We start from the raw sequence: 13,249 nt of genomic DNA, 5'->3' as shown, positions 1-13,249 counted from the left end.
TGCAAAATTGAGTATGTCCCTAGATTTATTCATTAAGAAATTGATGGAACCAATAAATAATTCAGTTGCCCTAACAAGACAATGTAAATTAAAAGTGATACAATGGTTAGGTTACATTCCATTTATGTATAATCCTGTCATATAGGTAACCAAGAGATTAGTACAAAACTAGTATATAAATCGGCTGAACCATTTTTCTAAATCACTTTTCATTTATTTCGATCCAAGATATTATGAAGAAATTATCAGGTAAGTAAAATAACCTGGAAGTACATATAAACAGCTCAACAAATCAGTTAAGGTTTAGAAGGCCAACTGATTTACACTACAGGTGCATGATGATAGCCTATATTGTCAACAAGAATGATTAATTCTCTTTTAAGGTCTCCAGCAATCAATCTGTATCAATAAATCAAAAAACAACCACAGTAAATTTTTATATACATACAGATGTCTAGTTACATAACAATTGTCAGCGTGGTGGATATGGTGGATACCTTGCTAGATAAGCTGATATGAGTCAATTGAAGAACAAGCTAGGATGATATGACATAAGTCTGCTATTTTCTTCTACGTGGATCCCGGGTGAGTCCATGCTTCTTTAATGTTTTGATATAATTTCTCATGAGGGTAAATTTGTTGCTACCAAGCTCATAAAAATAATCCCACGAATATATCCCAGTTTTATGCAAGTCATCAAAAACAATCCTGAAACATCAACCAAAATGACAACAGTATCACATCATCAAATGTGAAAAATTTTGTTCGCAGGTACATTTCCGGAAACAAAATTTAAACAATGATGCCCAAACTTAAATTAAACTTACAGTACCTTACCCCGTAGTTTCCTACAGGCTCTGCAGACATGATTCCCACATGACGCCTTCCAGAAATCACCTGGTTCATGTCAAGTTGAAATCATAAACACGAAACATATACCGCGATAATCAATTCATTTGAACTAGACAAATGAGCTCATTGTTTGAGGCCTTAGTGAAAAATCCACCAACAAAGTAACAATACTTTTAGAGAGAAAATATTGTTGTAACAAAAATCACCTTTTCACCACCAATAGACCTGATCTTGCTGTCAACAGCTGGGCTGTGTACTCTTAGAAATTCAGCTGACAAATTAAAGATGCTACCATCAGCAAATCCCACCTCTACCTAAAATTTATAAATCAAATAAAATAAAAAAATTGGAAAAATCAAATAATCACAAACAAATTAACTAGCTACTAACTTATATCAGGGATTCCCAATTTCAATGAAATTTTTTTGCAATAATATTGAGTAAATCTTTAAGACAGAGAAATATACAATGTATTATGAATTAGGACTAAGGCTAAAGAAGAGCGAGAGAGCGAGAGAGAGAAAGCGGTGACACATACAGATTTAGGGGGATGAAGAGCGAATCTGGTGAGGCGCGGAGCATCTACAGTTGTGTGGATCCTTCGAATCGCGCTCCCTATTGCTAACATCGCTCCCTTTCTCTGCTCTGCTGCTCTGCTCTGCTCAGCTCAGCTCAGCTCAGTCCAGTCTTTTACACTGTTTTTATGTTTGAGGTGAGGGTAAACCGGCGTCGTTTGGTGGTAATAGCAGTACAGCACTGGACAACTATGTTACTAGTGTCCGTGCTATACAATAACTTGCTTTTAGGAGGTGATTTTTGCTTTTTGGAAGAACCCTTTCAAACTTTTTATATATTTTTATATTAAACTTGAATTTTAAAAACTTAATTGTTGGATGTTTTTATTATATTTTTTATACTTGCAAAAATTTAAGAAAATCAAATATCAATTACTATGCCATCAAATAAATATTAAAATTTTAAGTTTTTATGACTTAAAATTGTGTATAAAAAATAAGAATATAAGGAACATGTAATTCAACCATTAAATTTTCAAAATTCATATCTAAAAAAAGATATATATGAAAATTTTGAAGAGTTTTCCTCTAAACTACTTTGGAACGAAACTTTATTCTAATAGACCAAATAAAACCAAAGTGAACTAAATAGGATTGAATAAGACCAAAGTGGACCGAATAGGATCGAATAAGACCAAAATGGGTGAAATGGAGTTCTACTTTAAACCTGATTTACAAATTCCAAAAAAAGTTACATAAATAAATAAATTGTGATACAGTCCATTCGGTTCTATTCAGCCAATCCTATCCACTTTGCTCTTATTCGGTCCTATTCAATCCACTTTGGTCTTATTCGGTCTTCTTTGGTCCTATTCGGTCTAATTCGATCCTGTTCAGTCCACTTCGATTCTATTCGGTCTATTTAGTCCAATTCAGTCTTATTCATTCTAATTCGGTCTTATTCGGTCCACTTTGGTCATTTGGTTCTATTCGATCCACTTCAGTCTATTTTGGTCAAATTTGGTCCACTTCGACCCATTTTGATACACTTAGATAAGAGGAAAAGACCAATTTGAACGGAGAGCACCTATTCTAATTTCTAAATCCAAATTTATTTTTAAAAAAAGTATAGACCTCAAATTTATTTTCAATCCACTTCAGTTCAACTAAATTTGAGTGAAAATCTTTCTAATCATAAAGGCTATGAATATGAAAGTGTAATTTTTTGACAATAACTCATTTGTTTTAATATTAACGTAAGTAACTCATTTGTTTTAACATTAATGTCATTCACGAAATAATGACTAGTTGATATTTATTATTTACATCAAAATCCACGTCTAGATATAAAATAATAATAAAAAACCCAGAAAGAAGCCAAAAATGAAACGGTTGTAATTATAAAATGTCTAGTTAAAAAACCCAGAAACGAAACGGTTGAAAATATAAATATGAAAAGTGTTTCTTTCGTGTTCTTCAAAATTTTCAATTCAATTGAATCAATTCTTATATCATGTTGCATGGTAACTATAAGAATTGCCTTGACCATCACATCCGTTGCTAGAGACCCAAGACTACGTCCCGGCGTTCAACTAAGATCTCAACTTCGCACGTTCCAACTCTGCACACAAATTATCCCATCTTATAAGATTTGGATCCCCATCTAACTCAATCCGCATGCCATAGAGCAGGTAAAAACATGTGCACAGGCCTTCACAGCATTTAGTTGAAAAGCATAGAAAGGCATTTCTCTAACAAACAGTCCCCGGAGATGTTGCATGGATCTTCAATAAAAGGAAGAACCACTATTCGTAGAGAGAGAGAGAGATCTTTTTCACAACATTCGTAGAGTAAAGTTTGTCATTAAAAAATAAAAATCCTATAAAAAATGAGCACCAAATGCAACTCCATTAATGAGCCAGCCAGACCAAAGTATCCACACCAAAACTAAACACGAGCTGGATTGAAGGTACTTAAAGCACGCAGCATTTAAAATAACATAACTAGAAATAAAAGCTGGCATCAGTATTTAGAACAAATAAAGTATAAAATATCATACCAACAGATAAAACACCAAAACCGACCATTCCTTGCCTTAGATCTATGACTTTGACAATACAAGACCTAACTAGACCTACCCATACGAATAACCAAAAAAAAAAAAAAAACCTTAGCAAATTACCAAAAGGACTCTACTTATCAGATATCATTAACTCTGGGGTGATGTTTTGGCAACTCCACTCTGCTGAGCAGTCTGAGAAGCAGGTGCTGCGTCATAGGTCCCACGGGTGTTCCCACCAGCACTACCATCAGCAGAATAAACCGGAGGCTGTGAGTAAGCAGCACCATAAGCATTGTATGGAAGTGGTGCCTGTCCATAACCTGGCTGGCTAACAGGTGGTGCACCATAAGGTGGAGCTGCATAACCTGGCTGACCAGCTGCAGCACCATAATTGGATGGTGGGGCACGTTGCGAACCAGAATCTGGCTGAGCATAACTAGCAGCTGGCGGCTGAGAATGGGGATATCCTGGCTGCACAGGGGCAGGCTGGCCATAACCTCCAGGGGTGCCACCAGGTGACTGCGTAGGCTGCCCATAAACCGGGGGATTCGCAAGAGGTTTCTGAGCTTGAGGTGCTCCATAGCCAGGTCCATATCCAGGCTGAGCTGGTGGTTGATTTCCATAGCCAGCTTGGGAAGTTGGGGGAATACCATAACCTGGTTGTGTTGTTCCTTGAGTTGGATAACTTGCAGGACTGAGGCTAGGCTGTTGACCACTAGTGTATCCTTGCTGGCCCACAGAAGAAGGCTGGACAGGTGGAGCCTGGGTCGAATCCCCCTGGGAACCATAGGAGGGAGTGTGCCCATCTTGTGTTGGATTAGTCACATTCCCATAGGTAGGAGCAGAAGCATACCCTTGCTGCTGATCATATGATGGTGGTTGGCCATATGCAGATTGAGGCTGTGCCTGATACCCTCCATAGCCATCTTGAGTATAACCCTGTCCCTGTTGATTATAGCTTGAAGGTTGTTGTTGACCATAATAATAACCAGAGTTATCTGCTGGAGCTGCAGGACCACCAGGGGTTTGCTGTTGCTGTGAAGGTGGCTGCTGACTGTAATAATCATTACCACCTCCCTGAGAAGTCTGTTGAGATGGTGGGACAGCTGACTGGTCCCAATTGGAGGCATATCCACCAGACGCAGGTTGAGGAGGATAGCCTGAATAAGGAGGCTGAGACATGTTATACTGGGGAGATGGACCTGGATATGCTCCAGGCTGTACATAGCCATAACCTGTTTGTTGAACGGGGGGAGCCCCAGGTGTGCCCCAGCCTGTAGGAGGTCGTGCTTGGTAACCTTGCTGAGGGTACCCTCCAGCCATTGAAGGATTTCTAACACGATTCTGCACAAAATTATTTCCACAAATAACCATGGCGAACTTCTCCAAAATGCTAGGAACATATGCGCATACAAAAAACCACAGGATGTGCATACATATATACATATAAACAACATAGAATGGAAAAGGTCCAAAAATTCAGCAGAGTAACACAGATAGCAAATAAGACCATACAAGGATTATTGGATTTCATACTGTACTAAGAAGGGGTATAAATGCCTACATACCGTACTGGTTGAGGAGATATTGAGTTACTCCAGCAGAAGCCCAACCTCTCCCTATTCGAAGTGAATGGGTACCAAAAAAAAAAGAACCACAATACTATACAAGATTTTACATAAAAGAGACATGAACTCCATTGCCATGAAGAGGCAACAAGTTCATAAGTAAAAACCAGAAAGTATATTTCAATAATATCTATTTGTGCATCATAATTAATAGACAGAAGCATCAGAATAAGAGTGCAGGAAACCTAGAATGTCAAAATTTTGAGCCAACTAGACATTGGTCAAGTAAATAGATCTCTTAAAGAAGCTTACCAAGTTTGTGTATACATACATTTGTCATTCTTCTCTTAAAACTGGAAAATATTTATAATATACTTGAGAAAATATAATATATTACAATCTAACAGTCAAAGGACTACTTTGACTGAAAACAGTGACAAAAATCAGGACTACGTAAGAAATTAGAACTATGCATGGGACAGAATGAAATCAAACTGTTCAGCTAATCAAGAGAAACAAAGGGGGGCATGTGACATTAAAATGAGGTAAACTGGGTGTTCTAATTGTTGTTAATGTTGAGCAATGTACTAACAAGAATATCACAAGGAACTTCATCGCAATAGACAGTATCAACACAATAATCCTTAAGGTCCTCATCCAATGACAAATAATTCAGCCCAATGACCTTGTATTTCCATCAACAGAAACTTGCAGCTTCACTCCATAATATAATATCAGAAATTGGGTTTTAGAACCATACCAGAGTGATGCTGAGGGAACACCAACACAAAGAATTCCAATACACACTAACCCTACAATAGTTCCCAATAACAACATCAGTCATAGTTACAGAATCAATAAGCACATTTGACGGTTGAACAAGCTATAATCCCAATAATTATTCACTTGGACATAAGCTAAGAATGATTGTAGATTTGGACCAATATAAATCATAGGAATTAAGGAAGCCTTCATGAGCCCATAACCCAAACAGAAAACAAGTATGGAGGGCCGGACAGAAACCAATTATCCAATAAATCTGCATAGCACTTAGAAATGACAACAATAAACACTCTCACGAGAGACTGCCAGTTCAAACTATCAAATTTCAACTCTGCTCAACCCTCAATCTCATACATCCACCATCCACCAAAATCAACATAGACACATTAATCTAACTGCAGTATATGATAAATTCAAGGAGCAGACAAGTCAAAACACGCTGCACGTTCATAGACTATATATAAATTCAGAACTTAATCCGTAAGAGATCCAAATGCATATAGAGCATTGCAAATTACTGTGCTACAGGGATCCTAACTCAAAAACTAATAACGACACACAATTGAAGAAATCTCTGTCAAAGCAGTTATTAAACAGAGGCTCAGCTCCTCTTCCAGAGTTCCTTCTGACACAAAATATGGTCTCCATGCATACCATCAAGAACAGCAGCAGAAACAAAATTCTGGATTTGACAAGTCCAATAAAGGGAAAAAGAGCAATTGATGATAAAGTAAATGTATCCAATCATAAGAAACTTAACCAGATAGCCACTTAATGAAGATCCAGAAAAGTATCGAATATAATAGTTAAGAGTAACATTAATAGAGGTGATGAAAACTACGAATGCAAATATTACCTATTTCTCTCTTAACAGAAAGTGCAATAGGGGCAGAACACATTATGATATGGTGGTATAACAATTAAGATTATTTGATAGAGAACTAAATTACGAGCCATCCAGCTGCATATTGAGCATTGCGAACCACGCTACAGGAGTCCTAACTCAAAAATTAGTAACAATACACAGTTGAAGAAATCCCTATCAAAGCAGTTAATATTCCAGAGGCTCAGCTCCTCTTCCAAAGTTTTTTCTGACACGTAAGTATGGTCTCCATGCATGCTGTCAAGAACAGCAGCAGAAGCAAAATTCTGGATTTGACAAGTCCAATAAAGGGAAGAAGAGCAATTGATGATAAAATACTTGTATCCATTACCTTTTTTGATAAGAAATCTATTTTATTGCAAAATAACTACCTCCTGAATGTACAATCAAAGGTAGCCTAAAAAAGTACCAAAGATTACATGCAAAAGAGAGCGAATAACTAAATAATATGACAGTACTACTATCACTCAGCCCCATTAAATTTTGTATCCAATCCTTTGAAAATTAACCAGATTTTGTATCCAATCCTTTGAAAATTAACCAGATAGCCACTTAATGAAGATCCAAAAGTATTGAATATATAGTTAAGAGTAAGATTAATAGAGGATGAAAAATAAGAATGTAAATATTACCTATTTCTTTCTTAACAAAAAGAGCAATAGGGGAAGAACACACTATGATATAGCAGTATAACAATTTATAGAGTATTTGATAGATAACTAAATTACTAACAACTTCATGAGAATCCTTTCTTCAACATGAAGACCAGTAGCTTTAGCACGAGCTCTAGAACCATTAAACAATAAAACAAACAGAACCTACCATAGTCGGGATATGGACAAGAAAAGCAAAGTTGACAAATGATACTTTTAGGAAAGAAATAAGAATGTACTTGACAAAATGAAGAATCTATTAATTGAAAGAAGAGTGCTGCTGAAACTTGAGCACTATATTCTCAAGATATCAGGTAATGGCACAGCAAATAATAACATGAAGAAAAATGAATTAAAAATCCAAAAGGGCACTACCAAAAAAACAGTGAACCATTATGTCCTGCATCAAAGAACATTTGTAATAACAGTGCAACATGAAGATCTCTATTCTAACTTGTTGATAACAAATACTTGCTACAGAAAAAGATGAACCAAATGAAGACCTGAAAATTGTCACCATTGAAACAGATATCTAACAGTATACTTTTATCAGAGCACCACAAAGCAATAGTATTAAAAAGCAATACTTAAAAAACCCAAGCAACAAGATCCAGAGTGCACAATGAGAATTCTTTTTTTCAAGATGCAACATAAAATATGCACACATATAAATCAATAAGGGCAACGAATGTTCTCTTCTCATAAGAAAAGTTTTTCATCACTAGAAAATTTTAATTACGCACATAAGAAGCCAAGAGTCTAGTCAAGGCCAGATCTGCAAACTGGCATTAACCAACATACCTCACTGATGACTTCATTGACCAATTGTTTAGCAGTCTCAATTTGCTCACTGGTCCCATCAATCTGTAATGTCCTTTCAATCGATGTATCACCAGGGGGCAGATGCAATGGTATCACCTGCACAAGGAAAAAAAAAAAAAAGGTATACAATCAAAAAATCAGGTTGCCCCCCAATTGAATCCACAATTATAAAAAATATACATAAAATCAAGTTTAGATAGAACAAATATTCTGAAAGGAAACCTGAATACGAGCTCCAGTATTAGCTTGCATATTTTTAATTGTTTCTCCTCCTTTGCCAATTACTAGACCAACCTGAAATGAGGTGCATATCACATAATATCCTGAAACATGCCAATAAAACTTTCAGCTCGAGCTGGCAAAAACAGTAACTTATGTATACCTTGTTATTTGGGATTTTCATTACAAACTTATCAGCCCCAGACTGTCCAGTCAGCCTTCGAGAAACCACGCCAGAGCCCCCTGCCTCAGCCTGGCCCAAACATTATACAATAATTGCAAAGGAAGAGATAATATAAACAATCACATTCAATCTTTATGGTAATGCAAAGTTAGAAGTACAACTTATCAAAATAAACAAAACAAAACAAAGTTGAGAGTAATATATATTTTTTATAAGAAAAGAATACACAAATTTCAAGAGATTTGATTTCTTTTTTTCTTTTCTTTTTTTGATAGGTAAGATTTGATTTCCTTTTACGCTCTGTTTGTTTAGGTGGAAAACCTTCTGTAAAGATAGTTTTCCACATTTTCCAGTGTTTGGTAGCACAAAAAAAAAACTAGTCAATGGAAAATTATCTTTGGTCAACGGAAAACTCTAATAAAAATAAGGCTTATTTTCTATAGGTTGTTTTCCAAAAAAAAAAAATTGGAAAACAATCTCTCTCTCTCACACGTTGCATCTCCTATAAATATTATCTTTGTTTGTAGCCATGATAAACATAATTTTTTGGTGCATTCTCTCTCTCATGGTAAGATTTCTTACTTTTTCTCTCTTCCCTTTACTTTTTCTCTCCTCACACCCTCACTGTCACTAACTCTGGTGTCTTCTCTTCCCATAGATCTTTCTCTCTTCTCTCTTTTCTCCATGTTTCTTTTCCCTTCTGTAACACAATTCTCTGATTAGATTTTTTTCCCTCTTCACTAATCAGTCAATAGCTTAGACTTGCAAAGGAAAACAAATTTGTAGCGGTAATTATTTCATTCTTCTCTACCAAAATCCCAATTCTTTGTCTTAAACTTCAAGCTTGATTTTCATTTTTCTCTAAGAAATTTTCCGTTTGATGGATTCCAGGCAGAAGTTACTTCTTTTTCGTACATAAAGTGCAAAAAAAAGAAAAGAAGAAGAAGAAGAAGAATAAAGTAAAAGATGAAAATTTTAAACATAGTATCTATATTGCTCTAAATTGCTTTTACATGGCACAATCTTTACCTTGAACTAATAATATTGTTATATAATGAATGATAATTGTTTAGAGGAATTGCATTTGTTGGCAAATACTTTTTTTGTTGGAAGATACTTTATGCAGATACTATGCAGTGATGATATACTATGCAGTACATTATGTAAATACATAATTTAGATTAATATTGAAAACTTGTGGTTGACCATAATAGACAATTAGTATACCAACAAAAAGAGTAGACAATTAAAAGTTATTATTATTTATACTTGTTGAAAATGTATTCCCCTGTCAAATATATATATATATATATAGACAAATGGTTAATGTATATATGTGTGTGTATGTGCGTACGTACGTTATTATCCATATATATGAGCAAAATGAATGGTAGAGATCATGAAAATTTGACAACTAATTAATTTTGATTGTATCTATTATCAAAATTTTAGTATGAAAACCAAATTCATTCTTGGTTTTTTATTTATAATGATTACATTAGTTTGTTTATATAATATACATATTTTAAATTATTCAAGAAATATTTTAAAAAAATTGCATACCAAACACCAGAAAACATTCTTAAACTCATTTTCAAGATCGTTACCAAACACTGAAAAGTGAGACAGTTTTCTAGAAAATACTCTTTGGAAAATGAATTATTTTCTAGAAAACGTTAATGTTGAAACAATCAGAGCGTTAAAGTTACACCCACTGGAAAAATTCTTTTTGCAGTCAATCATGAAGCTTCACTTAAAATAGTAGTGCTTCTTTCACTTCGTAAAAATTAGCTGAAGATTAGACAAAGAAAAAATATAAAAGGTCTTACCAGAGGAGCATTAACTAGCTGCAATTTACATTAAAAAGAAAAAGAAACACTTGTCAACCACAAACCATGTAGGAGCAAAATCGAGTTTTGATAATCTGAAACTTTACCCCAAGTTTTCACTGACAAATATGTATGTAATAATTTCAGTTTACCTTGTTTAGCGTGGTTCAATTTTACCAATTTAAGTTCACCCAGGCTATATTAATATCACACAAAATTATAATTTAGCACTGAACACACGCACACACAAAAATGGTAGAGGGCACAGTTAGCACAAGGACAAATAAGCACCACCTCAGAAAGAACGTCAGTTATCAACTGCTCAGCCTTGGCAATCTGTTCCGGGGTACCCATGAGCTCCACCATCCTAGTAGGAGAATTGGGGTCCGCATCCATATCCCGAGTGACCTGAATCTTAGCTCCAGACTGAATTTGAAGATATTTGATGGTCTCCCCACCTTTCCCAATAATAACACCAACTCTACCATTCGGAATATCGATCTTCTTACTTGAGCTTGCATTCTGGTACCCATATGAAACTGGCGGCAAAGGAGCCGAGCTCATTGTGTGTGGCTTCACATCTGTCCAACCAACCAAATCAAAGTCACCATAGCTTTACATTAACATTTAGATTCATATAATTACACAATAAAAATTCAATTATAATTAATAACCCTAGCAACCAAAACCCTAGAATCAATTACAGCTAACTAATACACTAACACAGATCAATAACCCTAATAACCAAAACCCACCCAAGATGCTATCAATAAAATCAATTCATGAAATTTTCACACATGTAGCTCAAAAACGAAAACAAAAACTCAACCCTAATAAGTTCAATATAGATCGAGAACCCTAACAAAAACTCAACCCTAATAAGTTCAATATAGATCGAGAACCCTAATAAATTCAATACAGAAGAGAGAGGAGGAACCAGGGGGAATGGAGCTGAAGCCAGAGTCGTGAGAATCGAATCCGGAAGCGCCGTTCTCGAACTTAGGGCGTTTGGCGTCAAGTCCTCCGCCGACTGCGGCGGCGGCAGCTCCGGCGGAGCTGATTAAGAGGCGAGCTGCGACCTCCTGGGCGCGCTGCTTGGCTTTGATTAGGCCTTCGATGGGAGGAGCGACGGCGTTGTAGGAAGGAGGAGCCGAGTCCGGAGAGTGAGGCGCGATCGGAGCGGAGAAACCGGTGGGCCTTCGAGTGGACGGAGGCGGCGCCGTCTGGTCATCGTATTTGCGTTTGTTGGTGTCAGCGCCGGAGGAGTATTGAGCTTCGTCAGACATTTTAGGAGTGAGAGAGAGAAACCCTAGAGAGAGAGATAGAGAGAAAGAGAGACTGAGTGAGGTTAGACAACGGGGAGGGTTTTATATAGTGATGGTAGTGGAAAGAAGAATATTGGATCTTTTTTAATAGAGGATTCTTTTTTTTCTTTTTCTTTTTCTTTTTTCTTTTTATTTATTTATTAAGGTTTTGTTTATGTATGGGAGGAAATTATGGCTTTTTGGTTGTAGACAAAACAATATATAGCCAATGGGTATTAATGGCTGTTTTACCACTAGTTTAAGGAATTTACAGACTGTTGTTTGTTTCTATTAGAATAGGAACGGGAGAGGAGAGGTGTGTTTGTTTTATCTTATTAGAATGTAAATATTTATAAGTTTACATAACTTACTTTTAAAACAAAATAAGATAATAAAATAAGTCCATCCAAAGTAGTATATTCTTAAATTCATCGTGGTTTGGACATTGAGAGAAAAATGAGTAAAATGTGTTTATTTCGGTTTAACTTATTAAGAGACAAAAAACAAAAATTGATGAAACAATTGATATAGTTAAACTCAAACTCATAAATACCTGCAATGGGAAGAAAACAACTCAAAATGAGTCATCAGGTAGTGATATGGGATTCTCGAATGTTTAAGTTAGTAATACAAATTTCTTTCCAAAAAAAAAGTTAGTCCTACAAATATGTTAATAGTTGTGACAACTAGAGTTATTTATTTTGCACACATTCAATAATTTTTTACAATCTCTGTATAAAATGTTTTAGTTAATTCAAGTGTCACAATTGTATACAACAGGAGATGAACTTTCGTCATCTTAATTTAATGTCACATGTTCCTCAAAAAAAAAAAAAAAAAAAACCTAGGGCCCGTTTGATACATGTATTTAAAAACTAAAAATTGTTGTTTAAAACATGTGTAGAAATACGTATAAGTAAAAAAGTGTGTGAAAATACGTATAATGTTATTTAAAAATTGAAAATTGTTGTTTGAAAACACAAACCAAACACTCCCTTAATGTCACATTTTCTCTATACATACATACATTCATAAAAAAATATATATATATATATATATATATATGTATATATAATTTATTTTTTTGGTGGAAGTGCAGGCACATTAATCTCAATGTCACTTTGAAATTCTTAAATTGAGCTCCGAACTACTAGTCAACTACTGAAGTTAACTCGAGTCACTCTCAACCCCTTAAATTTTAATTAAATTTTTTTGCCAAAGGTTACTGCCTTCTTCTTTTTTTCTTTTTCTTTTTAATATTATTAGTAGACAGCAAACCTTTCGAGGGACACATGACCATTTTTAGACAAAAAAATGTTAGTATCCATATCACATCCAATGAATTTGATTTCGCAACGCAACACAAGCCAAACTCATCAGTGGGCCAAAAAATAAATCTGCTCATAGGAGAAGCATTGGTCTTTAAGGTGCATCCTGCAGGTGTAATTTGTAAAGGCAAAGTTGCACGTTTAGCTGCTCTTTCACCAATTCCCACTTTACAAATTCCATGAAAGTTGAGAAGATAGAAAAGGAATTTGGGGAAGCCACATCTTTTTCAAGAACAAGAAAAAGTTC

The 13,249-nt window shown here is 35.3% G+C and overlaps 2 protein-coding genes across 7 annotated transcripts; both read right to left on the bottom strand.

Moving 5' to 3' along the window:
• LOC115977821 lies at positions 1-1,517 on the bottom strand. Of its 3 annotated transcripts, none has more exons than XR_004088600.1 (5): positions 1,391-1,517; positions 1,059-1,166; positions 833-897; positions 498-708; positions 1-399 (listed from the first exon to the last, which is right to left on the bottom strand). XR_004088600.1 is itself a non-coding variant. In XM_031099847.1 (4 exons), the coding sequence occupies exons 1-4, from the start codon at positions 1,478-1,480 to the stop codon at positions 561-563; spliced, it is 411 nt and encodes a 136-aa protein (XP_030955707.1). In that variant the 5' UTR covers positions 1,481-1,517; the 3' UTR covers positions 1-560. The 3 variants fall into 3 exon arrangements, 1 of the variants encoding a protein (XP_030955707.1); XR_004088601.1 differs by having other exon boundaries at positions 838-897; XM_031099847.1 differs by having other exon boundaries at positions 1-708.
• A 1,809-nt stretch (positions 1,518-3,326) lies between these two features.
• LOC115971475 (far upstream element-binding protein 1) lies at positions 3,327-11,746 on the bottom strand. Of its 4 annotated transcripts, none has more exons than XM_031091423.1 (7): positions 11,308-11,746; positions 10,662-10,951; positions 10,371-10,388; positions 8,521-8,610; positions 8,361-8,432; positions 8,118-8,234; positions 3,327-4,773 (listed from the first exon to the last, which is right to left on the bottom strand). In XM_031091423.1, exons 1-7 carry the CDS (start codon positions 11,654-11,656, stop codon positions 3,577-3,579), a joined length of 2,133 nt encoding a protein of 710 aa, XP_030947283.1. In that variant the 5' UTR covers positions 11,657-11,746; the 3' UTR covers positions 3,327-3,576. The 4 variants fall into 4 exon arrangements, with proteins under 4 accessions (XP_030947283.1, XP_030947292.1, XP_030947300.1 ...); XM_031091432.1 differs by having other exon boundaries at positions 10,665-10,951; XM_031091440.1 differs by lacking the exon at positions 10,371-10,388.
• Positions 11,747-13,249: the final 1,503 nt, after the last annotated feature.

This window comes from Quercus lobata, chromosome 2 (genome assembly GCF_001633185.2).
Source record: "Quercus lobata isolate SW786 chromosome 2, ValleyOak3.0 Primary Assembly, whole genome shotgun sequence".
NCBI classification, from domain to species: Eukaryota; Viridiplantae; Streptophyta; class Magnoliopsida; order Fagales; family Fagaceae; genus Quercus; species Quercus lobata.
This window is presented reverse-complemented; position numbering and strand designations above follow the sequence as displayed.